Below are 27,978 nucleotides of genomic sequence, written 5' to 3' on the forward strand. Positions count from 1 at the left end.
TCGCAAGGACGTTTGTTATGACTTTTAAGAGCACATTACAAAGCGAAATAGGTCTTAAATCACTCATATAGCTAGGCTATTTTCTTGGGGATAAGAGCCACGTTTGTAGCATTGAGACCATCAGGTTGGACCCCTGTCAAGAAGAAATTTTGAACCTGTGTAACCACATCCCCTCCAACCATGTCCCAACACTTCTGGTAGAAACCTGGTGTCATACCATCCGGACCTGGAGACTTGTCAAGATGCATTTGAAAAAGAGCTTTTCTTACTTCATCTGCTTCAATAGGTCTAAGCAATTCCTCAATCTATGCAGCCGAGATACAAGGAGAAATGCAGTCGGTAACATGAGATCAATCAGCTCCAGTAGAAGAAAACAGATCTAAAAAATAATTCATCATTAACTCAGCTAGACCCGTGTCCCAAACATGCCACATCCCAGTCGAATCTTTGAGTTTAGAAATTAAATTGTTACGACGATGGAAGAGGGCGATATATTGAAAAACTTACTATTGTTGTAACGTCCCCATTTCAAGCCTCCGTTGGGCCCTTACACCCACGGAATGATGGCTCTTATAAACGAGTACGTCACTCTGGTTGCATCATGGACTGATTACTAACCCTACAAACCAACACAAGTATTTTCAGCATGCTTTGTCTTCACTCGCACACTTCCTAGGAAAACTTCACAGGAGATCACCCATCTTGAAATTGCCCCAAGCCAAGCACGCTTAACCATGGAGCTCTTTCGTGATGGGCTACCAAAAAACAAGATGCACTTTGTTGATATAGGTAGTATCAATCAATCCATTTAAGCTCTCTTCAACTGTGCAACCCCATACCTACACAGTCTCAGAATCATCTCACTTGACCTTCCCCAGGCGGTGTGGGATTGCACAACTTACCCGATATTTTCCCTTACAGATCACGGGACTACTGACTAGGGGTGTTCGCAGTGCGGGTGGTGCGGTTTTTAACCATTTTTTCAAACCAACCCGCACATGCCGTTTTTCCAATTTTCCAAACCGTACCCGCACCGCGATGCTAAAAAACTGCAAAAATCGCACCGCAAAAAAATGATGCGGTGCGGTGCGATTTCTGCGGTTTGAACTATCACAATTTTTTTTTGAAATCATCATAAAATAATTAAACTATCATTAATATAATTATTCCAAAACACTTAAGAAAATACAACAAACTTGAGACTAATAAAAGTTATAACAACAACAATAAGTCAATAATCTTTTTAAAGTTTCAACAACACACCTAAATCAAAATAAAAAACTTAAAAATAATTAAATTCCAACAACAATATAAATGTACAACTAACATAATTTATTAAAAATAAAACAAACACAAACTTCCAACTCCAAATTTCAATACACATGGATGGGCTTTGGGGGTTTGTTGCTAAGAAGAGAGGGTTTGTGAAGAGTTATGGATTTTGCCCTAAGATTTATGGGCTTGGGTTGGGCTCATATGTATGGGCTTAATTAGATAAATATAAAAATTGAAATTTTAAAATATGTGGTGCGGTGCGGTGCGGTTTGTATCGCGGTTTAATAATTTAAAACCGCGAACCGCACCGCACCGCGCGGTTTGGGAAAAATTCAAACCGCAACCGCACCGCGAAGAATTTCAAACGATATTTTTTTGCGGTGCGGGCGGTTTGAGCGGTTTGATGTACACCCCCACTAGTGACTGTCACAATCACCCCCTTACGGCCTCTGACGTCCTCCTCGACCACACTTCCAGCTGTGTTAAGGCTCTGATACCATTTGTAACGTCCCTGCTTCAAGTCTCCATTGGGCCTTTACAACCACGAAATGATGGCTCTTATACACGAGTACATCACTCTGGTTGCATCATGGACTGATTACTGACCCTACAAACCAACACAAGTGTTTCCAGCGTGCTTTGTCTTCACTCGCACACTTCCTAGGAAAACTTCACAGGAGGTCACCCATCTTGAAATTGCCCCAAGCCAAGCACGCTTAACCATGGAGCTCTTTCGTGATGGGCTACCGAAAAATAAGATGCACCTTGTTGATATAGGTAGTACCAATCAATCCATTTAAGCTCTCTTCAACTGTGCAGTCCCATACCTACACAGTCTCTGAATAATCCCACTTGACCTTCCCAGGCGGTGTGGGATTGCACAGCTTACCCGGTATTTCCCCTTACGGATCATGGGACTACTCACTGTCACAATTGCTATCCCCCACTTGTAACCATAATTGTTTGGATCACTGTCTCCAAAAAATCTCTCTCTGAGTAAACACTTCAAAAAGATTATTTTTTGCATTTTTAAAATTTTGAACAGAAAGAGCACCTCGACCATACTTCCATTTTTTGATCTCAGTCTTACAATTTTGAATTCTAGCCTTGAAATTACCAGTATAATCCTTACCCCACTCTCCTAACACCTCCTCACAATACAAAATTTCTCCTGAATCCCCTTGCCCTTACAAAGATCCCAGCTATCTTTAATAATTTTGAAACATAAAGGTTCTCTTAACCAAGCATTTTCAAATCTAAACTAATTCTTACTAGAGATAGCCACCTCATTCTTAGGCACTTAAAGGATGGGGTAATGAACATAACTAGAAAGCTTAAGATTAAATAACTTACAATTTGGAAATAAATCAAGCTAAGCATCAGATACAAGCGCACGATCGAGCTAAACTTCTATCCAATCGGGAGTCCTTCTACTCCTTTCCCACGTAAATATGTAGCCAATTAACTCTAAGTCTTGTAAATGGTAGTCATCTACAGCTTGCTGAAACCCCGACAGTAACCAATCAGGGTAAGGATTACCACCTCGTTTGTCATCATGACTTAGAATATTGTTGAGGTCTCCTATAATACACCAAGGTAGCAAGGATTCAGATGACAAATCATGAAGTAAATCCCAAGTCTTATGTCAGAGTTGCCAAATGGGTTCTCCATACAACCCAGTTAACCGCCATGAGGGATCACCAGAAATCGTGATTTTCAAGTCAATATGCAAGTTTGAGAATCCCAGCAAGTTAGCTTCTTCATCGAATCTCCAAAGTAGAGTCAGACCACCACTATGTCCTTGCACTTCAACCACAAATAAACCTTCAAGCCCAACGATATGCAAACTCTCAATGTAGTCTCTTTTGCTAAGAGTCGCACATAAAAAGATGAAATTGGGTGTCTTTTAGATCACCAAACCCTTAAGGAATTGTAAGGCCCACGTGTTCCCAAGCCCATGGCAATTCCAACTGAGTAGGCTCATAATTCTCGGTGGGCCTGAAAACCAAAGCCCACCTGAAAATCATTTTTTGACCCCACATTAATAGCATTATTGTAATATCCCAATAAGCTTAATAATTAATAATTAGGGTTTATATTTATATTATGAGTTAACCAGGTAATGAGTGGGATTATGATCCTACTAATCTAGTTCAACATAAAATTTTAAATTTGCTATACATGGATAAATAAGCGTAATTTTTAAATTACGGAGATTTATATAGCACATGTGAATGTAATATGAATTATATGTGAAATAAAAATATTTTCAGGTTTGGCGATCTTGGAGACTCGATCGGGGGCCAGAAATGTCATAACAGGCTTAATTGATAAAATTAATGGGAATATTGTGATAAGTTGATAATTTAAGTATTAGGGGTAATTAGAAGTATGTGAGATTTAATGTAATGTCCTAGAAGTAGAAGTTTCTTAGTAGCTAAGAAATAATAATTATTAATAATAAAGTTTTATTATTATTATTATTATTATTATTATTATTATTTTAATAATAATAATCTGATTATATATATATATGATAAACATAAAAGGATAACAAAACCTAAACCTTTCTTTCTCTCTGTACATAGCCAAACCCACTGTAAGTCTCATCATCATCATTATCATTCATTCTTACTATTTTCTAAAAATTTTACCATTAATTTATGTTTGGAAATTGAGAATTTAGAGCTAGCATAGAATATTTGGGTAAGTCTTCTTTTATTTTGCTATTGGAATTGTATATGTAGTTGAAGTTTATAATTTTTGATGTTGGATTAGATTTTGGGTGTGGTGTGAATAAATTAAAGGATAGTTTAATCATTGAAATCAAAGACATCAATGGAAGTGATCTGAATATTTATATATACGTATATATAGTTAGATATCATGTCTTTTGTGATTGTGAATGTAAAAAATATATAATTGGTGCAATATTCTGAAATCTATTAATTATTCATGTATTCTTATATGTGTGTATGTGTGTTGTGTGTGTAGAGAGAATAGATTGATATAAGAGATATGAAATGTTATCATATCTAGTTTTTAAAACCATTATTTATATATTTATTTATTTTTAGAAAAGTAATTTTCGTATTTTTGCCATAACTTTTCACTTGGGTGTCAGTTTTGGACGTTCTATATACCGTTTCGAAGCTTGTGATGAGCTCAAAAGTATGGTGTATGTCTTAGAGCTAAAATATATATTTTATTTTAGTGTATTTATACTGCGGGATTTGGTAGAAAATCTTAGATTATCTTACATGAGTGTTAAGTAGTGTTTTGGGATAAACATTTATTGGTTTATCGTTGTTATGACATAGGGCCTGAGATTATCGATCGTTCTCCAAGCAGGTCAGCCAACATACCTGATTCGGAACTTGAGGTAAGAAAAGTATAATGTACCACATGGCATGACAGGTTCTGAAATTATTGATTATCTGATTAGGCAATGATAATGTAATGATACTATGGATACAATATATGGTCTCACCTGATTAGGTGATGCAATATATCTGCGGACGTACCAGGCAAAGGTACGAGCGTCAGTGGCATATGATGAGTACCGAGCGTAGGTACGAGATCGTCTGATTAGACGATGCGATATATTAATGTCAAGTTGTGGCACGGGTTCACCTGATTAGGTGTCGCAATGATATTATATATGATATTGCATTATGACACAGGCTTGCCTGATTAGGAAATGCATATATGAGCATATATGTTTCTATGCATATGACTGATTATATTACCTAATATTAAATGTTATAGTTTAACCATTTTGTGATAATGAAATGTATAATTAGCTATTTAATGTATCCTTCTTTATTACTTTTCTTCCTGAGTCTGTGTGACTCATGGGTGCTTTGTGGTGCAGGTAAGGGCAAGGCAAAATTAGAACAACCATGAGATGGCGGTCTTCTCCAGCAATGTACATATTGACCCCACCAGCCTGCGTGTTGAGTTGTTTTAGATCGTCGTGTCCGTCGTATTTTGAATTGTGTTTTGAATTGTTGTTGTATATCGTCTTTTGGATAAATCTTTATAACAGGGATTCCCGGAACTCCTTTTTACTGCCGTTATAATGTCCGTTTTTCGTGTTTTATTTTAGTCAAGTTTTTATTATCCTCACAATTTTTAATAATTAATTAATATATTAGTGTTAAATTAGTTTTATAAAATCACACACGTGGCGCTCCTATAGATTAGGGCGTTACAACTTGGTATCAGAGCAGCCATGGTTTTAAAGGTCCTGAAGACGGGTTGAATATGTACATTTACTGCAAAGACAGGTCGACTCATGGTATAGTAAGTGTTTATGTTATTTGTTATTGCCTTATCTGTTTAGACAATTATAGTGTATGATGGGAAGAAGCAGTGTGTGAATACTATATGCATATTGACGTTGATATTGTTTAAAATCTAAATGGTTGAGGTTTTGGGTTACAGGATATTGGATCATGCAGCGGCGATCTGGCCGTTTAAACCGCGAGCTGGAACTCGGGGTAGGTGGTGGGGAAGAGCATCCTCCACCCCTTCAGAACTGGGAACAACTGTTTGCTGCCATGCAAGAGACAATTAGGCAGCAGGGGGAGCAGATTCGAGACCTGAGAGAGCAACAGGCTCGTCCTGCACCTATACTGGCACCTCAGGTAGTGCCACCGAATATGGGGGATCGTATGGAACCAATTTATGAGCGGTTCAGGAAACAAAACCCACCTGTGTTTGAGGGTGGCCCAGACCCACTGAAAGCAGAACAGTGGATGACTATGATTGCTTCTATCTTTGATTTCATGCGGGTAGAAGATAATGACCGGGTACGATGTGCTATTTATATGTTACGAGATGATGCCCGGATATGGTGGGAGATTGTTTCCCAAGGTCATAATCTGAATACTATGACCTGGGATGTATTCAGGGCACTATTTTATGAGAAATATTATAATGAATCTATTCGTGCCGCTCAAGCTGAAGAGTTCGCACGTTTAGTTCAGGGTAGCATGACTGTGACTGAATATGCTACCAAGTTTGACAGACTAGCCAAGTTTGCTTCTGATGAAGTGGCCAGTGATGCTGCAAGAAAAGCTAAGTTCATCAGAGGTCTTGAAGAGTATATTGCTAGAGATGTGATTATGGCAGCCAAACAATCAGGGGTCGTGAAGACTTATCCTCAGATTGTGGACTTAGCTCTCACTGCTGAGGGGGCTGAAAGCCTGATTCGTAAAAAGAGTACTCAGAGGAAGGACGCGTGGAAGACCTCATCTGGTATTGGAGTGAGTAAAAGCTTTAGCCCCAATGACCGAAAAAGGAAACCAGATGGACCACCGGTTGTGGGTCCAAACAAAAAGTTTCAAAATAACCAGGGCTTTCGTCGGGGCAAAAATGAGGTTTGGCAGCCTTACCCTGAATGCCCAAAATGTAAGAGACATCACTTGGGTGAATGCCGGTCTAGAGTTTGTTACCAATGTGGAGTAGTAGGCCATTTCAAGAACAGCTGTCCACAGCTACAGAAGCCTGAGGCTAAGAAAGAGAGTCCTATGGTTCCTGCTCGGGTGTTTGCTTTGACCCAAGCAGATGCTGAAGTTGGCCCTTCGACTGTTACAGGTGAGATATCTATTGGTGGTATTATGTTTACTATTTTGATTGATTCTGGTGCTACACATTCATATATTTCTAGTAGAATCATTGAGAAATTGAGTAGGCCATGTGATGTCATGTCTGGTGGATTTGGTACCTTGTTACCTACTGGAGAAGTGGTAATCTCCAGGAGGTGGGTAAGGTCTCTCCCAGTGTTAGTAGAAGGGAGAGAATTGTCAGTGGATCTGATTGAATTAGACTTAGAAGATTTTGATGCAATCCTGGGAATGGATTGGTTGACTAAGTACAATGCTACTATAGATTGTAAGAGAAAGATGGTGACTTTTAAACCAGAGGGTGAGATCCCATTTGTTTTTATGGGAAAGGTGCAAGGATCTCGGATTCCATTGATATCGGCACTTAGGACCAGGGAATTATTACGAGAAGGATGTATGGGATACCTGGCTAGTGTGTTGGATACCACAAAAGATACACCTGAGGGACCGGAAAAGGTTAGAGTAGTATGTGAATTTCTGGATGTATTTCCGGAAGAGTTACCAGGATTACCACCAAAGAGAAAGATTGACTTTGAAATTGAATTAGTACCTGGAGCTGAACCAGTTTCTAAGGCTCCATATAGAATGGCACCGACAGAATTGAAAGAATTGAAAGTCCAATTACAGAACCTACTTGATCTACGATTCACGAGGCCGAGTACCTCTCCTTGGGGTGCACCAGTTTTGTTTGTCAAGAAAAAGGATGGGTCGTTACGTATGTGCATTGATTATCGTGAATTGAACAAGTTGACAATAAAGAACAAATATCCTTTGCCAAGGATAGATGATTTGTTTGATCAGTTACAGGGAAAGACCATCTTCTCCAAGATTGACCTTCGATCTAGTTATCACCAGTTGAGGATTCGGGAAGAGGATATTCCCAAAACTGCTTTTCGTACTCGATATGGGCACTACGAGTTTTTAGTGATGTCCTTTGGTTTGACTAATGCACCAGCAGCATTTATGGACTTAATGAATCGGGTATTTAAGGACTTCCTTGATAACTTTGTGATTGTGTTTATTGATGACATTCTAGTCTATTCTGAATCGAAAGAAGCTCATGAACAACACCTTCGTATGGTATTACAGCGTCTCCGAGAACACAAGCTTTATGCAAAGTTCAAGAAGTGCGAATTTTGGTTGTCCAAAGTGAGTTTCTTAGGACATGTGGTAAGTAAGGATGGGATTCTGGTAGATCCAGTGAAGATTGAAGCTGTTCGAGATTGGCCACAACCTAAAACAACAACTGAAGTTAGAAGTTTCTTAGGATTGGCTGGGTACTATAGGAGATTTGTATAAGGTTTTGCTAAGATTGCTACTCCTTTGACCGAGCTGACCCGAAAGAGTTATAAGTTTATGTGGACTGATAAATGCGAGAATAGCTTCCAAGAATTAAAGAAGAGATTGATTACCACACCAGTTCTGAGTTTGCTAGTCAGTGATGAAAAGTTTGTGATATACTTGATGCCTCAAGACAAGGCTTAGGTTGTGTGTTAATGCAATCAGGGAAGGTCATTGCCTATGACCCTAGGTAGTTGAAAGACTTTGAACATCGCTACCCCACTCATGATCTAGATTTGGCAGCGGTGGTTTTTGCTTTGAAGGTTTGGCGTCACTATTTATATGGTGAAAAGTGTGAGATTTACACCGACCACAAAAGTTTGAAATACTTTTTCACTCAAAAAGATCTAAATATGAGACAACGACGATGGCTAGAGTTAGTCAAGGATTACGACTGTGAAATCCTCTACCATCCCGGCAAAGCAAACGTAGTGGCAGATGCACTTAGTCGGAAAGGCCCAGGGCAGGTTTACGAGTTGAAGGAAATCTCTCCAAGATTGGCTGAGGACATGGCCAAGGCTGAGATTGAGTTTGTAGTCGGGAAGTTGGCAAATATTACATTGCAATCTGATTTACTAGAAAGAATAAAGATTGGCCAACAGAATGATCCCGAATTGAGTGAACTCAGAAAGAAAGTTGAGATTGGTGCTATAAAAGATTTCATTATGACTCCAAGTGGAGAACTAAGATATAAGGGTAGAATTTGTGTTCCGACAGATGATCAGATTAGAAGAGAAATTCTTGATGAGTTCCATATTACTCCGTATTCCCTACACCCGGGGACAACAAAGATGTATCATGACACCAAGGCAATATATTGGTGGCCGGGAATGAAGAGTGATATTGTTGAATACGTTTCAAAGTGTTTAACTTGTCAGCAGGTTAAGGCTGAACATCAAAGGCCGGCAGGTTTACTTCAGCCCTTGAGAATACCTGAATGGAAATGGGAAGACATAACTATGGACTTTGTAGTGGGGTTGCCTAGGACTACTGGGTTATATGATTCCATATGGGTGATAGTGGATAGATTTACCAAGTCAGCGCACTTTTTACCTGTGCGAGTGACTTATACTGTGGAACAGTATGCTGAATTGTACATTAAGGAAATAGTGAGACTCCATGGTGCCCCAAAGTCAATTGTTTCAGATCGTGATCCCAAATTTACTTCCAAGTTCTGGGAGAGTTTACAGAAAGCTATGGGAACCAAGTTGAGATTCAGTACAGCTTTTCACCCTCAGACAGATGGTCAGTCTGAAAGAACCATTCAGATATTGGAAGACATGTTGCGAGCATGTGTAATAGATTTTGAAGGATCTTGGAGCAAGTTCCTATCCTTGATTGAGTTTTCATATAATAACAGTTATCAGAGTACCATTGGTATGGCACCTTACGAGATGCTGTATGGTAGGAAATGTCGATCACCTATCCATTGGGATGAGGCTGGAGAGAGACGTTATCTTGGACCTGAATTGGTCCAAAGGACCAGTGAAGCCATTGAAAAGATTCGATCTCGTATGCTTGCTTCGCAAAGTAGACAGAAAAGCTACGCTGATCCAAAGCGTAGGGATATCGAATTTCAAGTGGGAGACTCTGTATTTCTTCGAATATCACCTATAAAAGGGGTACGTAGATTTGGAAAGAAAGGAAAATTGAGCCCTAGATACATCGGTCCTTTTGAGATACTGGAGCGGATAGGTCAGGTGGCCTATCGATTAGCCTTACCACCTGCGCTATCCGGAGTGCATAATGTCTTCCATATCTCTATGTTGAGAAAGTATGTGTCAGATTCGACACATGTTCTGAGTTACGATGATATTGAGCTCCAGACAGACTTATCTTATAATGAACAACCTATCCAGATCTTAGATAGAAAGGAGAAAGTACTTCGAAATAAAACGATCCCTCTGGTTAAAGTCCTATGGAGAAATAGTAAAGTTGAGGAAGCGACTTGGGAATTAGAGTCCCAGATGCGGGAGCTGTATCCCGAGTTATTCAGGTAAATTTCGAGGACGAAATTCTTATAAGGAGGGGATGGTTGTAATATCCCAATAAGCTTAATAATTAATAATTAGGGTTTATATTTATATTATGAGTTAACCAGGTAATGAGTGGGATTATGATCCTACTAATCTAGTTCAACATAAAATTTTAAATTTGCTATACATGGATAAATAAGCGTAATTTTTAAATTACGGAGATTTATATAGCACATGTGAATGTAATATGAATTATATGTGAAATAAAAATATTTTCAGGTTTGGCGATCTTGGAGACTCGATCGGGGGCCAGAAATGTCATAACAGGCTTAATTGATAAAATTAATGGGAATATTGTGATAAGTTGATAATTTAAGTATTAGGGGTAATTAGAAGTATGTGAGATTTAATGTAATGTCCTAGAAGTAGAAGTTTCTTAGTAGCTAAGAAATAATAATTATTAATAATAAAGTTTTATTATTATTATTATTATTATTATTATTATTATTTTAATAATAATAATCTGATTATATATATATATGATAAACATAAAAGGATAACAAAACCTAAACCTTTCTTTCTCTCTCTCTCGTACATAGCCAAACCCACTGTAAGTCTCATCATCATCATTATCATTCATTCTTACTATTTTCTAAAAATTTTACCATTAATTTATGTTTGGAAATTGAGAATTTAGAGCTAGCATAGAATATTTGGGTAAGTCTTCTTTTATTTTGCTATTGGAATTGTATATGTAGTTGAAGTTTATAATTTTTGATGTTGGATTAGATTTTGGGTGTGGTGTGAATAAATTAAAGGATAGTTTAATCATTGAAATCAAAGACATCAATGGAAGTGATCTGAATATTTATATATACGTATATATAGTTAGATATCATGTCTTTTGTGATTGTGAATGTAAAAAATATATAATTGGTGCAATATTCTGAAATCTATTAATTATTCATGTATTCTTATATGTGTGTATGTGTGTTGTGTGTGTAGAGAGAATAGATTGATATAAGAGATATGAAATGTTATCATATCTAGTTTTTAAAACCATTATTTATATATTTATTTATTTTTAGAAAAGTAATTTTCGTATTTTTGCCATAACTTTTCACTTGGGTGTCAGTTTTGGACGTTCTATATACCGTTTCGAAGCTTGTGATGAGCTCAAAAGTATGGTGTATGTCTTCGAGCTAAAATATATATTTTATTTTAGTGTATTTATACTGCGGGATTTGGTAGAAAATCTTAGATTATCTTACATGAGTGTTAAGTAGTGTTTTGGGATAAACATTTATTGGTTTATCGTTGTTATGACATAGGGCCTGAGATTATCGATCGTTCTCCAAGCAGGTCAGCCAACATACCTGATTCGGAACTTGAGGTAAGAAAAGTATAATGTACCACATGGCATGACAGGTTCTGAAATTATTGATTATCTGATTAGGCAATGATAATGTAATGATACTATGGATACAATATATGGTCTCACCTGATTAGGTGATGCAATGTATCTGCGGACGTACCAGGCAAAGGTACGGGCGTCAGTGGCATATGATCAGTACCGAGCGTAGGTACGAGATCGTCTGATTAGACGATGCGATATATTAATGTCAAGTTGTGGCACGGGCTCACCTGATTAGGTGTCGCAATGATATTATATATGATATTGCATTATGACACAGGCTTGCCTGATTAGGCAATGCATATATGAGCATATATGTTTCTATGCATATGACTGATTATATTACCTAATATTAAATGTTATAGTTTAACCATTTTGTGATAATGAAATGTATAATTAGCTATTTAATGTATCCTTCTTTATTACTTTTCTTGCTGAGTCTGTGTGACTCACGGGTGCTTTGTGGTGCAGGTAAGGGCAAGGCAAAATTAGAACAACCATGAGATGGCGGTCTTCTCCAGCAATGTACATATTGACCCCACCAGCCTGCGTGTTGAGTTGTTTTAGACTGGCTGTGTCTGCTGTATTTTGAATTGTGTTTTGAATTGTTGTTGTATATCGTCTTTTGGATAAATCTTTATAACAGGGATTCCCGGAACTCCTTTTTACTGCCGTTATAATGTCCGTTTTTCGTGTTTTATTTTAGTCAAGTTTTTATTATCCTCACAATTTTTAATAATTAATTAATATATTAGTGTTAAATTAGTTTTATAAAATCACACACGTGGCGCTCCTATAGATTAGGGCGTTACAATTATTATCATTACTAGTAACCATTTCCTCTTCCATGTTGGATGGCCCATCAAACAGGCCCACCTGGGTCCTACGTCTTTTAGTATCAACTACCACAAGCATATTACTCGTGACATCTGGGATGGGATTTTAACTTGTAGAGGAGATAAAATTCTCCTAAGTCAGCGTATGAGTATCCCCAGAATTGTGGGATTGATTGACAGAGAATGTTGGGTCATTATTGGCTTCTATCTTCTCGACCACATCAATAATTCCCGCAATCTTCTCCACGTTTGACGTGATCCCAGAAGTTACCATATTTGAACCACCTTCAATAGTTGGAAGAGTTAACTCCTCACCGACGTCAGTAAATTCTAAACAGTTGCGCAACCACTTGGCTCCAATCTTGTGGTTTCGATGGCATGGTTGTGCTCTCATAAACATTCCATATGGCTTCACAATTTTATCAGGGGGAGTAGTGAACAAGGTAGGACAATATCCATCTGAGTGTCCCAATATTCCACATATAAAAAAAAAAGAGGAACATGTTCATATTGAAAATTGCACCAGAACTCCTCCATGGCATCTTTTTTTACACGCCTCCTTCTTTTTAATGGCTTATTGACATCAATTGTAACTCTCACATGTAGATAAGTTCTCCACATTCTCATAAAGTTCTTGGGATCTGACTCCACAAATTTTCCAATATAATTGCCCATGTTCTTCACCACGATTTCGGACATGAACCCTGTACGGAGATCATCTAGTTGAACCCAAGTGTCCACTGTATTCAGGTGGACAACCAATGGATCGTCTCTTGGTTTTAGTCTTTAAAACACCAGTAAAAAACCATTAAACGTCCAAGGGCTTTTCTCAATCACTCTTTGTATATTGACTTCATGATAAAATTAAAATAAATACTGATTATCATTCAATTCTTTGACAAACATTCCCCGACCTGGTGCCACAATGAGGCCATCAGGTGTTTCATTGCATCAAAATTAATACTTCGTTGAGTCAAAAATTGCCCCCACCAAACACCAATGATCGTCAATAGCCGATGCTAGTTGAATAGTATTCGAGAAGCTAAAACATCTTCATCCTCATCCTCATCCTCCAAAGCAATATTAGCCCCTTGCTTTGACAAATCTTGAATTCCCATACTACTAGAAGCCATCGATGAACAGAGCCAGAAAAAATCAACAAAATACCAAAAAGACAAAAAACTAAACAACACGATAAATCAACATGTCACCAGGACAAGACATATAAACTACTTATATTTTTTATTCTAAAGAACAACAAACCATTTACTCTAGTCTCTTGTGTCCATTTCTTCTTTCATAAATGATTATTAATATAAATGTATGTATACAAAACATTACACTTAATAGGCTAAAATATTACTATAAATTAATTAAAAAGTCCATAGAATAAATTATGATTAAAATGTATAATGTTTTTTTATGTACTAGATGAGGTTAGCAGGACGTGCTTAACTCTTTTTATTTTATTTCATTTATATTTTTATTTATTTAATTTTTATTTCACAAGTAATTATAACAAAATTATATAATTTAATTTTTATATCTTAATTAGTTGAAAATTATAAAATACATTACTGATGATACAAGAATAGGGGACATATTTTTAAAGTGGACATTATAAGTAGTTTGGATATTAATTTTTAAAATTTAAATTATTCTAAATTTTTTGAAATTTAATAAGATATCTTAAATAATTAATAACTCCTAAAAATTTAATGAATATAGATATATGGTTGGAGTCTTGGAGAAGAATTAAAAATAGAAAGAGGTTACAAAAGATTACTAGGTGATGATGATAAATATAATGAAAACAAACAGAGCAAAAGAAGACAAAACCAAAAACCTGTAAAATGAAATATTTATCCAATTTAAATTTTCCCAATTTTCTAGTATTTTTGTATGTTCTCCTATATTAATAGTATATCATCTAGCTAGTCTAGTCTTTACTAATCTCTCTATTTTATAATGTGATGTGACCCAATTTTTTTTTGTAAAATCATTTATTGACATATTTGATAAAATAAATAAAAATAATATATATAGTATTTTTGAAATTAGTTGTATATTTGCATTTGCTTTTTCAAAAATATATTCTCTTGTGAAAGGTCTTTCAAATTAGATTGTGATTTTATTAGTGAATAAATAAGTTTTAATTATTTAAATTATTTGATATTATCTTTATATTTTTAAGGAAAGTTATAATTATATTTAATCTATTCTCATGTGATTTCTTAGTCAAGAAACCGTGTACAGATTGTATGAATAAAGATTGTCAAGTTTTTGTTGAAAAATTATCAAGCTTCAATGTATATGTTTGGACAGACCGACTATCTATTCAAACAAAATTTGATTTTCTTGTTTTGAAAGTTTCTCTATTTATTGACCTGATTGTTTCTTGATTCTTTGTCCACGACCTAGAGGATTTCTAAAGTGTATAAATACACCCTTAGGTCGTTGGTTTAGATCATCTCTATTGGTGCATCATTTTTCAAATTATTTTCAAAATTAGGAGAGTTTCTTTATTGCGTGAAGAACTTGAGTCTAACTAGTTCTTAGTATTTTATTATGATACGTTATTTTGTATTGTTTCTTGTTAAAATTGTGCAAGTTGTACACTTTAGATATTGTTCATCAATGTTCGGGAGAAGACTTATTTGTGAGTCACTTTTCGAGAGAAGAAGTACAAGTGAGTTACTCTTCAGGAGGAAGTGTGCGAGTGCTACAATTTGAAGGAAATTCATGGTCTCAACACTTCAGAAATTTGATTAGAAGAATAGATTACAATAATTATGGTAAATTCAAAAAGGAAATCTTTATTTGTATAAGTCAATTTAATTTTGTAATCACTTAAGATTCATCTAATAAATTTTATTTTCTGACGTAAATCCGTGAACTAGTAGCAATTCGAAATGATTGTTAATATCATGTATAATATTGTGTTCTTTATTTCATGTTTGATTTTACTTTCTGTTTGAATATATTGTTGTTCTGTTCAAACAGTTTTTATGGTTTATAGTATTTATATGCCAAATTGATTTATATTATCAAGGTGAAAGGAGATGAGAAAAATACAACTTAGAGAGAAGTGAAGAAAATTTCAAAAAATGAAAGGAAAAAATATTAAGAGAAGAGAAAAACAAAAGAGATGAGTATAATCATATTGTATATATACATGTAACATGTATTTAATCAAATTTTGAAATAAAATAAATAAATTTGAGAACAAAAATAGAGAGATAATTGAACAGGACTTTCTAACATGGTATACTTTTAAGTCATTATGTCAACCAATGTGGTAATTAGCTTTGCCTCTTTTCTACTTAGATCACAAATTAATAATAAAACTAATGTACAAAGAATTTTTAGTGACAGTGATATATAGTCAGACCAAAGAAGAAATATTGCTACAATAGATGACTTTAGAATTGTTAGAATTTTATTATTATAATTATTTTATTTTGAAGGGATTTAGGATAGTTTTCAAAGACAAGATAAAATGATGAGTGTAATCATATTTCGATGAAATTGAAAATTGTTACTGTTTATTGGATTTAGAGATGGTTAAGAGTAGAATCTCCAAGAAAAAAACAGTTATGTTTTGCTTTGAATGATGAAAAACACATGGGTAGGTGTTTGTTTAGAGCATCTCCAAGGAGCACACTAAATTTGGTGTTACACTATCACTAAATTTAGTGTCAAAAAGTATTACCACTCCAACCACAACACCAAAAATTACACTAAAAAAATATTCCTTATTATTATATTATTTTTTTAATAAAATTAAAAAAATTAATATCATATTAATTAACTAAAATCACAACAATGTACCCCTCTAAATGAAAAAGTGATGCATACAACACACAGTTTAAATTTTATTTTCGGCGTGTTAAATTTCTCTGATTTTTTGAAATTTTGCAAGCTATATTTAATAACTATAATGTACACGACTATGAAATAATAATAGATTAAAAAAGTGTCTTGAATGCTAAAATAGATAGGAGTATATCAGTGCACCACTTTTAAAAAGATACATTATTTTTGGCGTGTTAAATTTTTCTAAATTTTTCAAAATTTTACAAAATGTCTTAAATAATTATAATATGCACAACTATAAAAATGTTAGACTAAAAAAATTTGTGAGATACTGAAATAATACATTACATTTAAAAAGGTGTATTGTAAAATTTCTCAAAATTAAAATTTTAATTTAATAAATAAATCAAATAATATAAATATATATAAATATTATTTAATAAAAAAAAAACATATACCGTGGTCTACAGTGCACGGCATATATGCCGTGCACTGTAGCATTAACCTCAAAATGCTGTGTTGAATGGTGTCTCCTTGGAACATAAAGGAACGGCATTTATATAAAATGCCGCTTCCTTGGAGAAGCTCTTAGGCACAATAATTTGTGTTCTTTTTTCTTTACTTTCTGACCCTTTTTCATAGTTTATTTACTTCTTCAGTCCCACAATAAATTGAAATACAATAACGAAGTAGGCCACCCAGTCCTCTCTTCACTTTCTAGTTTCTATCATCATTAATAGTAATACAACAAAAGGTCCCCTTAATTTTTAGCTAAATTCTAATTTTGACCATCTATTTTAAGAAATTATAAAAAAAAACCCAATATTTATTAAAATGGTAAAAAATAATCCTCTCTACATAATTTTAGTCATATTTTATTTAAACAATTTTTCTTTTCTTTTTTTTTTTTTAATTGAGCTTAAATTAGATTTTAGGTGATTTGAAAAGTTAATTATTAAAAATACACAATATTGTTGATCTTTTTGAAAGAAAAAAATTCACCAAAAACATGTTAGAGGACTATTATTTACTATTTTAATTATCAAAGGGTCTATTTATTATTTTTTAAAATAAAAGGTCTAAAATGAAAGAGGGGAGGCACTTTTTTTGTGTTATCCCTAATTAAAAGAAAAATTACATGAAATGTGAGATTTTATAAAAAAAAAAATTGCGAAAATATAGCATTTATAAATTTGTTACTCTTTTATGGTATTTTTTTACATTTAAAGTTTTTTATGGTATTTGATATGTCACATTTTTATAAACTTATTACCCAAACTCGTATTTTATGTTGAAGTAAGTTAAAAAATATTACTTTTATTAATCAATTAATCAAATTTACCTCTAATTTTATTTAAACATACATCTTTTTATATATATTGTACCCAAATTACCTTGACATAAGAGAGTCACATGGAGAGTATCTTGAAGTGACAAGAACAAAATTAGTACAATGTTTAAAAAAACGAGATAAAAATGATAGAATTTAAAAAAGAAGGTCAAAATAAAAGAAAATAATATAAAAATAGTATAAAGTATAATTTTATATTTTTATTTCTAGTCCAATAAATTTTATCTTAAAATATGTTTTTGTAATTTAAAATATGATAACTGTATATTTTTTTATCAATACAAAAAAAAAATCAAAACTAACATTTCAATTTATTTTATAATTTCTTCATAAATAATTACCAAAATTTAAAATTTAAATAAAATTCAATAAATATTTTATGATATCACTAAAAAAACTGTAAGATGATATTCTCAATAAACTTATTTTATAAAATATTTTTATAATTTTTTTAAAATATATATATATATCTTTATATATTAAAAGTACTTATCTAACGATAATTCTCGGTTTAACGATTCTTGGTTTAACGATTCTTGGTTTAACGATTCTTTTTTTAGTTAGCCTTACACAATTAACTTAACATTAACTTAACAGACTGTTAACGTTAAACGTTAACAAATAAATAAACCCAATAATTAAACCAAAAAATTAAACAATCTTTTTTTAAATTAAAAAAATATCTTACCCACATATCTCTCTAACAAATCCTACTATTTTTGAAATTTTTTTACACGGCTAAATTCAAATTTCAAAAAATAAACCCAATAATTAAATTCAAAAAATTAAATAATATTTACGATTAACTTACATATCTCTCTAACAAACTACAATTTTTGAAATTTTTTTACACTGCTTCATTCAAATTTCAAAAAATAAACCCAATAATTAAACCCAAAAAAATTAAACAATCTTTACGATTAACCCATTCATCACCCATACAGGCAAACACAACAAAAGCCTCTCTCTCTCTCAATTTCACCTACTGAAACAGAATGCAATCATCATCAGTTGTTAATTCTCATTGCTTTTGGTAAAATTTACACCTTTAATACTTCTTTGTTACTTTTGTTGTGCTATTTTGAGTGAAGGTGGCTTTATAATGAGCATATGAAATTTTAATACTTCTTTGTTACTTTATAATCGATACTTTGAGAATTGAGGGTTCCTTCTTTGTCTAATTTACACACGCTTTGCTTATTCTTAATTTTGTAATATTTATTTTTCCAGGTCAAAGATGTTCTTGCTGCTATTATTTTAAGAACTGGAACAAATGCAACATATATTATAACCTTATTATTATTGTTTCCAATATGTTTTTACTGGACATAAAAGTTTAATTTAAATTTATTATTCAAATCTCTCTAAATTAAATATTATTTATTTTTGATTCATTTATTTCTTCCGAACTCGTAATATAATACTTAATATAAAACATAGCATACGTGCATGGCACGTAACAATATACTAGTTTATATATAAATATATATATACAAAGAAGTTAAATATATATACATTATAAAACTTTATTTTTGGATTTTTTTGTGTGTTGAAGATATTTTAAATTATTTTTTTAGCAACACTTCGGTTACTTTTAAAATTTTACGATGTCAATAATTATTGTATATCAATTTTTTGGATACTCTTTTGTGTGTATCAATAATAAATATATAAATATTGATTAAATTAAACAATAAGCTATGTTACATAATTTAAAATTTTAAACACTTTTTATATAGTTATATATATAAATATAAAATGTAGTTCACTTTTTTCTTTAACAATATTTAGATTACTCTTAAAAATTTAATAATATAGCTCATTTTTAATTTTGGAAACATATAGGTTACTGGTAAAAATTATAAAATAAATGTTGCTAGGCGTTAACACTAAGTTATTTTTATTTTCTTATAGCTTAGTTTCTTAAATATTAGCTTTCTAAATTATAGAAGTAAATGCAAGACATGATTAGTGGAGGTGCTATGTGGGAACTAATTCAAATTTCAAGAGTTACAGGGAGAACATCTGAGCTCTTGCTCATTGAATATTGCATTCGAAGCCCACCTTCCGTTATAAAATGTGTCGACTATGGATAGACTCCATAAAAATTTATTAGCCCATCGTGTGATGTTTTTCTTTTTTTTTTTTGTGCTATATTGCATTATGTGTTGTTTTTGAATTTTAATTATATTTGTGATCAATATTTTTATTTTTATTTTTGTGTGCGTGTGTGTGTGTTTTTCTTTAATTAGTTGACTGGTGAAATTAGTTTAAGTTGACTTTATTGTTTATCATTTATGTTTTTTTATAATTTTTCATAGGGTCAAAACTAGTTTCATTGAGTTTAAGGGTTCGAAACTGGTTTTACATGTTTTGAGAGTTCTATAATGGGGTTACTCCATTTATGATGTTATTGCATATATTTTTTATTTTAAGTTGCTTTTTTATTATTCTGTTTATAGGCTCGAAACTTACACATATATTTTATTATTAGATAATTGGTATGCATTGTGTGTTGTTTTGATTATATTTGTAATTAGTATTTTTTTCTGTATTTTTGTGTGTGTTTTTCTTTTTCTTTTTTTTTTTAAAAAAAAAATTTGGTTGCCTGAAATTGGTTTCAGTTAACTTTATTATTTAACATTTATATTTTGTTATAATTTTTCATAGCGTCAAAACTGGTTTAACAGGATCGAAACAGATTTCATAGGTTTTAACTGTTCTGTAATAGGATTGCTCAAATTTTATGATATTATTGTATATTTTTTAGTTTGTATAAAATCAGTTTTATTATTATTGTATGATACTTAAACAATAATTTCTATTTTATTTTAAATAATCAGTTTTTGACACACATATTATTTTATTGTTTTCATAACTGGTTTTTTTTAAGTTGTTCAAAATTGAGTTTTAAGTTTTAATTTTTTTATTTGGTTATTTGAGGAAACTTCAAATATGTTTTAACACTATAAACTATTCAGTATTTTTCAAAATTTACAGAAGTGGTGTTGTAACTATAATGAACACCACTATGAAAAAAAAAAATTAAAGAAAAAGGTATTTTGGCATGTGTTTTTGGATGCAGAAGTTAGAGATTATAATTGGACGTTATAATTATCACTCCTCTAAAGTGTGATATTTATTATATTATTTTATATAATATAATATTAAAATTAAATATTTAAGTAATAAATAATTTAGTGTAACAAATAATATTGGTCAAATATAAAGTTACAAATGTGTGAATAATGATTTAAAATCCTATATATTGATGATCGTAAAAAGTTGTAACTCTCATTTTCTTTCACTCTTAAATTAGTAAAAAATGTTACTAAATTTATTGAATGTAAATGAATGATAGCTATTGAAAATATAATTGTTGGAGACTTGTTTTCATTATTTATTAAGTATATACACTACAAAAAATAGTTACTTTTAGTTACAACTTTTTAATCACAAAATAATTTTTTTATGAATAAATGTGATTTAGTCACAATAAAAAATTACTTATGACTAATACAGAGTATTTAGACACAACTTGTCACTAATTTACTTTTAGTTACAACAAGTATTGTGACTAAAACCGCATTTAGTCACAACAAATTGTAAGTTTTGTGACTAATACATTTAGCCACGGACTTTTTAGTCACAACATAAGAATAATTAATAATTAGTCACAAATTTTGTTGTGACTAAAAGTAAGATCTTTTGTAGTAATAAATGGTTCAAAATCAAATAAGAGTGATTTAAAACATTTTTAAAAAAAAATAACAAAAGTTAAAAAAAAAATTAGTAACCAGTAACCAATTACTATTTTATCAGCATATCATCATATAGTGTCGTTTTGGGATGTTTCTAACAGCTCCAAAACTTCTAAATCACCCAATTAAATTTATAAACACCTCATTTATGATGAAAAATAGTCAAGAGCTTTATAGTGATCATTTATGCTCAAAAATGGAAATGAAAATTTTATACCATTTGTTCACTTGTGATACACTTATTGAATTCACTTGTTGTGGAATCTTGTGAAAATATATATCCTCATTCTTAGATTCTAGGGTAAGTATACGAGGCTTGAAAAATCCTTAAAAGAATTTCTAGAGTTTCACTAAAGTGTATTTTGTAATCTTATTGTAATACATTCATATATTTTGTGTATTTGATTGTAATCCTCCTCCCTATATTCTCTTGTACTGAAAAAATCTCCAACAATATTAGGCTAAATTATCTATTTTGAACAGCATCAACTTGAAATTGATCATTATTATATTTTTAGAAGGTGTGGCTGAAAACTACATCCCAACTGTACTACTGTAAAGGAAAATCTTATATATATTATTATTAAGATGTACAATTAATGTGTGTCATATTTTTCTTTTTTAACACTAAAACACACAGTATAACTTAAATCGAGCAATATGATAACAGAGAAGGATATATCTATTCTATATAAAGTGTGCCTATATAACTGAAATTCTTGGTTTATGAGAAATTTATGGGTGACTTTTAATTTTTATTTAATAAAATAATAAAATATTATTTATATATAATAAAATAATAATAAAACAACTGATATTAAACATTCGAAAATCACACCCCATTTAAAAAGAAAACAACCGGGGATTAATCTCAAAAATAGCTCTTCTCCTTTCAATTCAAATCTCTTTTTTCTCTTCTTCGTCCATCGACGAAATCCTAGCTATCTCTGTTAGATATATTGCTACAATACATTGTGTCACAAATGTACTAGCACAGCCATAACAATTATTTGGAGACCTGGAAACTACAAATCTTGAAGAAGCCACTCCATTATCAGAGTTCTTCTGGTGCAAATAATTCATCAAAACCCTACGCAACCCTTGTAATGTCTGTACACTTTTGCTAACAGAATCAAAAGCAGCTTTGCACTTTTCACCATATAAGACGCCAAGAAGAGCTATTTTGCGATTTATCTTACATGAAGGTCCAGGCAATGAAACCATCATTTGCTGAATAGAGTGCTTCTGTTGTGAGTCAATTTCACTCTCTCCAATGCTTGACACAATCTTGAAAAGGGGCTTCTTGAAGCCCAAAAATTGTTGATATCTCCTATGAGCATTTTCTGATTCAGATTCTATTGCAGCCAAACCTTTCTTCATATCTTCATCATTCTCCATATTATCAAATTAGCTAAAACTTGGTTTTGCCATGAAATTGAACTCAAACCTACCATACTTACAGTATCCACATTCATTGCATAGGAAAGAGTCGAGGTTTTCGTAATTGATGTTGCGACATTGCCTGCATTGATATGCATTCTTCTCATGGCAGTTGCCGCAGATACCATGCTTATCGGTGACTGGCCGACTGCAACGATGGCACTGCAGTGGTTCAAGAGATAAAGCCTGAAGATTCTCGTAGAAGGAATCCAGTTCAATCATGAAGTTAGAAGCTGTTATAGGAATAGGAAAGTCTACTTTTAGTTCAGTTTGATTAAAAGCAAGATGGCAACTCTTGGCACGCTTCCATAAAGATCAGTTGTTCTTCAGCTCTGACAAGTCAGCCACAGGTCGATTATTGTAATACAATTTCAAAACTTTCACTGATTTAGACTTTCTGGCATCATGTACATTTATTGTCACACTTTGGATGGTATAACTACCGGGTGCATTTGTCAATGAGCGCCGCCAATATGAAAATATGAAAATATGAAAATTCTCCATTCTCTTGTAAATATGAAAATTTGCTTACGTTACTTTTAACAGTATCAATAATAATAATATTGCTGTTTTCTAATCAATTTTTCATGGTCATTCATGTAGTTTTTGGCTTTTTAACAAGAAAATATTTCATTTTTTTTCTTTAACTTATTATCACTGTGTAATACGCATTGGTATTCCAATTATAAATTGACTTTACAGCATAACAAATACTATATATATAGCATCCTAGCTAGGATATTTATATAAATAAATATACCAGATTTTATATATATTTTTATAGTTAATTTAAATGATATACATAAATATTAAATTCAATATCGATAATAATATATGTGTTACCCTCTCTAATTAGTATATTGGCACTTGACTGTTTTTTTCTAAAACCCAAAATGTATATTAAGGTTTTCAAAAACGGGATCGGATACGTACTAAGTGTTTTTTCTTAGTCTCACGAATCGAGAAGAAGGAAAGATAACCTCATAAAATATCATAAAACTCATAAAATAATCTATAACAATGTTAGAATTTAAAATGAAAGTTGCTAAAGTATATGGGATTATACCTTATAATTAATTGGCAATAAAGAAAAGTAGTATCTTATATATATGACAATTTATTTTCACACTCACTACAAGAAATGTCACTTTTGCCAACACATTTTTATGCTGGTAAAAATTGGTAATGCGCTGGTAAAATAGAATTTACTTGTGATGTGTTGGCAAAAGGAGTTGACAAATCAATATTGGTATTAGAACTTTTGCCAGCATAAAATGAAAAGCGCTGAAAAAAATGAATTTTCCCAGCGCATAAATACGCTGGTAAAAATTAGATTTTAGCCACTGCAAATGTACGCTGGTAAAATTTTGACCTTTTTGCCAGCGTAGTTTGCGAAATGCGCTGGTAAAAGTTACTTTTACACTGATGTGAATTCAGTAAACCAATAGGTATTTACAATTTGATTTTTATAAATATATATTCATCATTGACTAACTATTTAATATTTTAATTTATTAGATATTTTGGCTATTGCTCTCAAAATGAACCTACCAAAAGAAGTCAACACTCCCTATGAACTACATACAATTCAAGAGATATATTTAATTGATGAAAGGTAAACTATACATTCAATCTACCACTATAAATACACCATTGTGTTCATTTTTATTGCGATATATTAAATACTATTTAACAAAATTTATGCTAATACATTTTTTTATTTCTTTACAAAGTTGTAGCTTCAAACCAGTATGTTTGACGATGTGGGGGCATAAAGTCCACGATGAATGCTTACAAATAGCAGAAGTAATCGAAGACAGACCCATAATATTGGGATCAAAACTAATTGTTCAAACCAAGAGAGGTTATTGCATTAATTAAACTACTGATATTTAAAAGCGAAAATTCAAAAATTTAATTAACACATACATTTTGATTTAGGGCTGTCTCTATCGTCACGCGACACGAGTACCTTCAAAATCAATCCTCAACTCCCCGAGGCAGAAGCACTGAAGGAATGGTAATACTCATAAAATCAAATACACATACTATTGTAGCTACACATTTTACAAAAAAAAGTAAATTTTTGTATACTATATTTATAATAATACTAACTCTATTTTAAGGGCGGAGAGTAATGAAACAGAAATTAAAAACGCAATAGTAAACTGCTTGACATATGAATCTTCTCCAAAATCTTTTGTTGGATTACACAAAATATTGACTAACATCCAAATTTCAGAGTTGACGAAAAATCTGCAACTGAATGAGGTAAAAACTACTATAATATTTACTTTATAAAACTTTCGTTTCAATATCTTACTATTATTAACACCATTTGATTTGGATGTACAAAAAATACTTTTGGATTGAGGCAACAATAAAAATAACTGATACTCTCCATAATTTTTATTACATGTTATGTGACGCATGTCATAAAAAAATAGATTTATACAATCGCGATGAAAAAATCATATGTGACAAGCCAACATGCGGCCAAAAAGGATTTCCTACACCACGGTATATTACAAAAAACATATGATGTTATTGAAATTAAGTTAAAATAAAAAAAATATACTAACAATCTTATTATGCATTTTACAGTGTTATAGCATATGTTGAACTTGATGACAATACAAAGAGCCTATCTGCTGTCATGTTCGCAGATATTGGAAAAAATATTTTCGTGTAATGCTGCCCAACTAATGAAATATACTGCAGAGGTGTAGTTTTTAAAAAATAAAATAGTTTTACATGCCTTTCATAAGTTGATTTTTTAATTAAATAAATTATGCACACCATGTCTAATCATGTTAAATGAAAATACATCACTGTTTGCAGGAACACCGCCGCTTTGTCGACACTACCATATTCAATTTATCAAAGAAAAAATAGATAATCCAGATATATGTGGACCCCGCTAGAATGAAAAGTGCAAAATACAAAAATTACACTATTGTCTCTATCAAAGAAAATGAAGATTGAAATCCACCAATGACTATCATTAGTTTTCTTATCTACAATTTTTAGACTAATGCTATCTTCAATTATCAACAATTTAGAGATTGATTTTTAATTTTCTTTTTATCTTATCCCCATTTAAGTAATGTTTCTTTAAGTATTGAAACATCAATTTTTAGTTTATTTTTAGATTAACTTAAGAACATATTTAAATCATTAAGCTTTCTTAAACACTAATATATTGCATTTAGTATTCAATAATAATCTCACTTTCAAATAACATAGAAAAAACCTAGCATAAAATTTAGTATACGTGCCTCGCACGTAGTTTTTTGCTAGTATATATATATATATATATATATAGTCCATCAATATCATGATCAATCAAAACAGAAAGAGATAAAATTGTCGTGTCGTGGTTTTAGAGCATGATAAAGACTCTCATTATTAATATATTGCATGTGATATTGGTCTGATCAATGTTTTTGCCTAGCTTAGCTTGTACATAAAGATTTTTCTTTTATATAATTATACATGTTTTGGGAAAACAAACTTCTTGTACTATCTTTCCACAAAAACAACAACGAAAACTTTAGGCTTTTTATTGTTACATATATATAATCAAATTATCATGTATGTATATTAATATTTATAGAAATGATGTTTTCATTTTTAAGCACTTGAAACAAATATCACTCAATTATTTTTATAAGAGAAAATTAAGCATCTTACCAACTTTAGAAAATTTTAAATGATCTGGGTCAGAAATATGATACAAATGATCAGTTACAGGTAAATTAATAATTTCATTATTGTAAAACTATCTATTTTCAATTAGAGATAATTTTACAATTTCACATAATTTTATACTCATGTAACTATCTATTTTAAATTCTACCTTCAAATACCGAAAATGATTCAATTTTTTTAAAAAAAACATGTGAGATATGTATATATACTACAATATATATATGATTCTACTTTGGGAATTTTCTTAAATGCCCTATTAATAACTTATTCTAATTAGGTAAGTACATTGTAATACCGTAGTGTTAAATGCAATATATATTTAAATTAAGTTTGATTAAAATATTTTTTCATTCAATTTTATTTTCTATATTTGTTATTTAATTGAGAAATGCTATTTATCTCCCACGTATTCATCATATAGTATATCATCTAACTAATTTTTTATAATTATTTTTTTATTAATTCATTATTTAATTTTATTAAATGCTATGGACCTCACTGATATAATAATGCATTAATTGGGATAAAACTTTTTTTTTTCTGCTCATCGTTTCTTCTTTGGGTTGCAGATAGTCTTCTACTGTTGTTTCAAACACCAACACTGGATTAAGAGCTTTCATTGGGTTGATTTCTCCTACACCTGTTTCGTGTGTACTCGCTATAGAGTTTGAGTTGTTTGTCAATGGTTTTCCCATGTTGTATTCACTTGCTGCATCAAAACATAGAAAAATATAGATTAAATTTTATTCTTGAATAAGATAGTTCCAGCTCTAAGTGAAGATTTTGTGTCACTTTTTTCACCTGTGTCATGAGTGTTGATCTGATCATGGAAGATATCCATTTCGATCTGATTTGATGAAAGCAGCTGCTCCTGTAACATGTGGGCAAGCCATTAATGTTCTAGATTTCAAAGCGAATTCAGAAGGTTTTAAGCCTGTTGGAACTGCCCCTGTTTCATCACTTTGGGGAATCATAGCAGCTAAAATAGCCACTCCTAGAGCCATCATATCTGGCTGAAATTTAGAAAATTGTTTCACTTTTTTAATGGACATTACAAAAGCTTAAGAAATTGGCATGCATATATAGCTACACAAATAATAAGATGGAAGTAAAAATAGTTATAATGACATTGAGAATATTTTCTGTGATCTGTTCAGGACCCCTTGATGAAAAAAATGCAATAATTAGTGCTACGTGAGATGAGTTTGTAGATTTGGAATTTTTCACAATTGATAGATATAAAATTTTATGATTAATTTGAACGATAATGTTATTTTAGTTTGGATTGATATTGGGTATTTGATTTTTAGACGGATATTAATAGATGAGTTCAGTTTTTTTTTTCAATTTTAGGAGAAAATATGACAATCTCAATTAATCTCACCTATTTGGCCAGGATTGTTTAAAATTAAAAAAAAAAAACATTA

At 31.7% G+C, this 27,978-nt stretch overlaps 2 protein-coding genes and 1 long non-coding RNA gene across 3 annotated transcripts; all 3 read left to right on the forward strand.

Moving 5' to 3' along the window:
- Positions 1-5,732: 5,732 nt before the first annotated feature.
- Positions 5,733-8,204, forward strand: LOC133034351 (uncharacterized). Its single transcript, XM_061109418.1, has one exon. It carries the CDS (start codon positions 5,733-5,735, stop codon positions 8,202-8,204), a length of 2,472 nt encoding a protein of 823 aa, XP_060965401.1.
- Positions 8,205-10,611: 2,407 nt separating this feature from the next.
- On the forward strand, positions 10,612-12,286 carry LOC133033987 (uncharacterized). The gene is made up of 3 exons (XR_009685976.1): positions 10,612-10,832; positions 11,554-11,615; positions 12,108-12,286. It is a non-coding gene; the product is annotated as an uncharacterized LOC133033987 (long non-coding RNA).
- Positions 12,287-24,256: 11,970 nt separating this feature from the next.
- LOC133033988 (replication protein A 70 kDa DNA-binding subunit B-like) lies at positions 24,257-24,887 on the forward strand. The gene is made up of 3 exons (XM_061109025.1): positions 24,257-24,455; positions 24,574-24,704; positions 24,782-24,887. The coding sequence occupies exons 1-3, from the start codon at positions 24,382-24,384 to the stop codon at positions 24,862-24,864; spliced, it is 288 nt and encodes a 95-aa protein (XP_060965008.1). The 5' UTR covers positions 24,257-24,381; the 3' UTR covers positions 24,865-24,887.
- Positions 24,888-27,978: the final 3,091 nt, after the last annotated feature.

Source organism: Cannabis sativa, chromosome 2 (genome assembly GCF_029168945.1).
Source record: "Cannabis sativa cultivar Pink pepper isolate KNU-18-1 chromosome 2, ASM2916894v1, whole genome shotgun sequence".
NCBI lineage: Eukaryota > Viridiplantae > Streptophyta > Magnoliopsida > Rosales > Cannabaceae > Cannabis > Cannabis sativa.

Excerpts from the sequence above, each read along its gene's own strand:
- LOC133033988 (XM_061109025.1), top strand. The coding sequence starts at position 24,382 with ATGAACCTACCAAAAGAAGTCAACACTCCCTATGAACTACATACAATT. Across the intron at positions 24,456-24,573 it reads ATATATTTAATTGATGAAAG|TTGTAGCTTCAAACCAGTAT; the intron begins GTAAACTATACA and ends TTCTTTACAAAG. Across the intron at positions 24,705-24,781 it reads AATTGTTCAAACCAAGAGAG|GGCTGTCTCTATCGTCACGC; the intron begins GTTATTGCATTA and ends ATTTTGATTTAG.
- LOC133034351 (XM_061109418.1), top strand. The coding sequence starts at position 5,733 with ATGCAGCGGCGATCTGGCCGTTTAAACCGCGAGCTGGAACTCGGGGTA.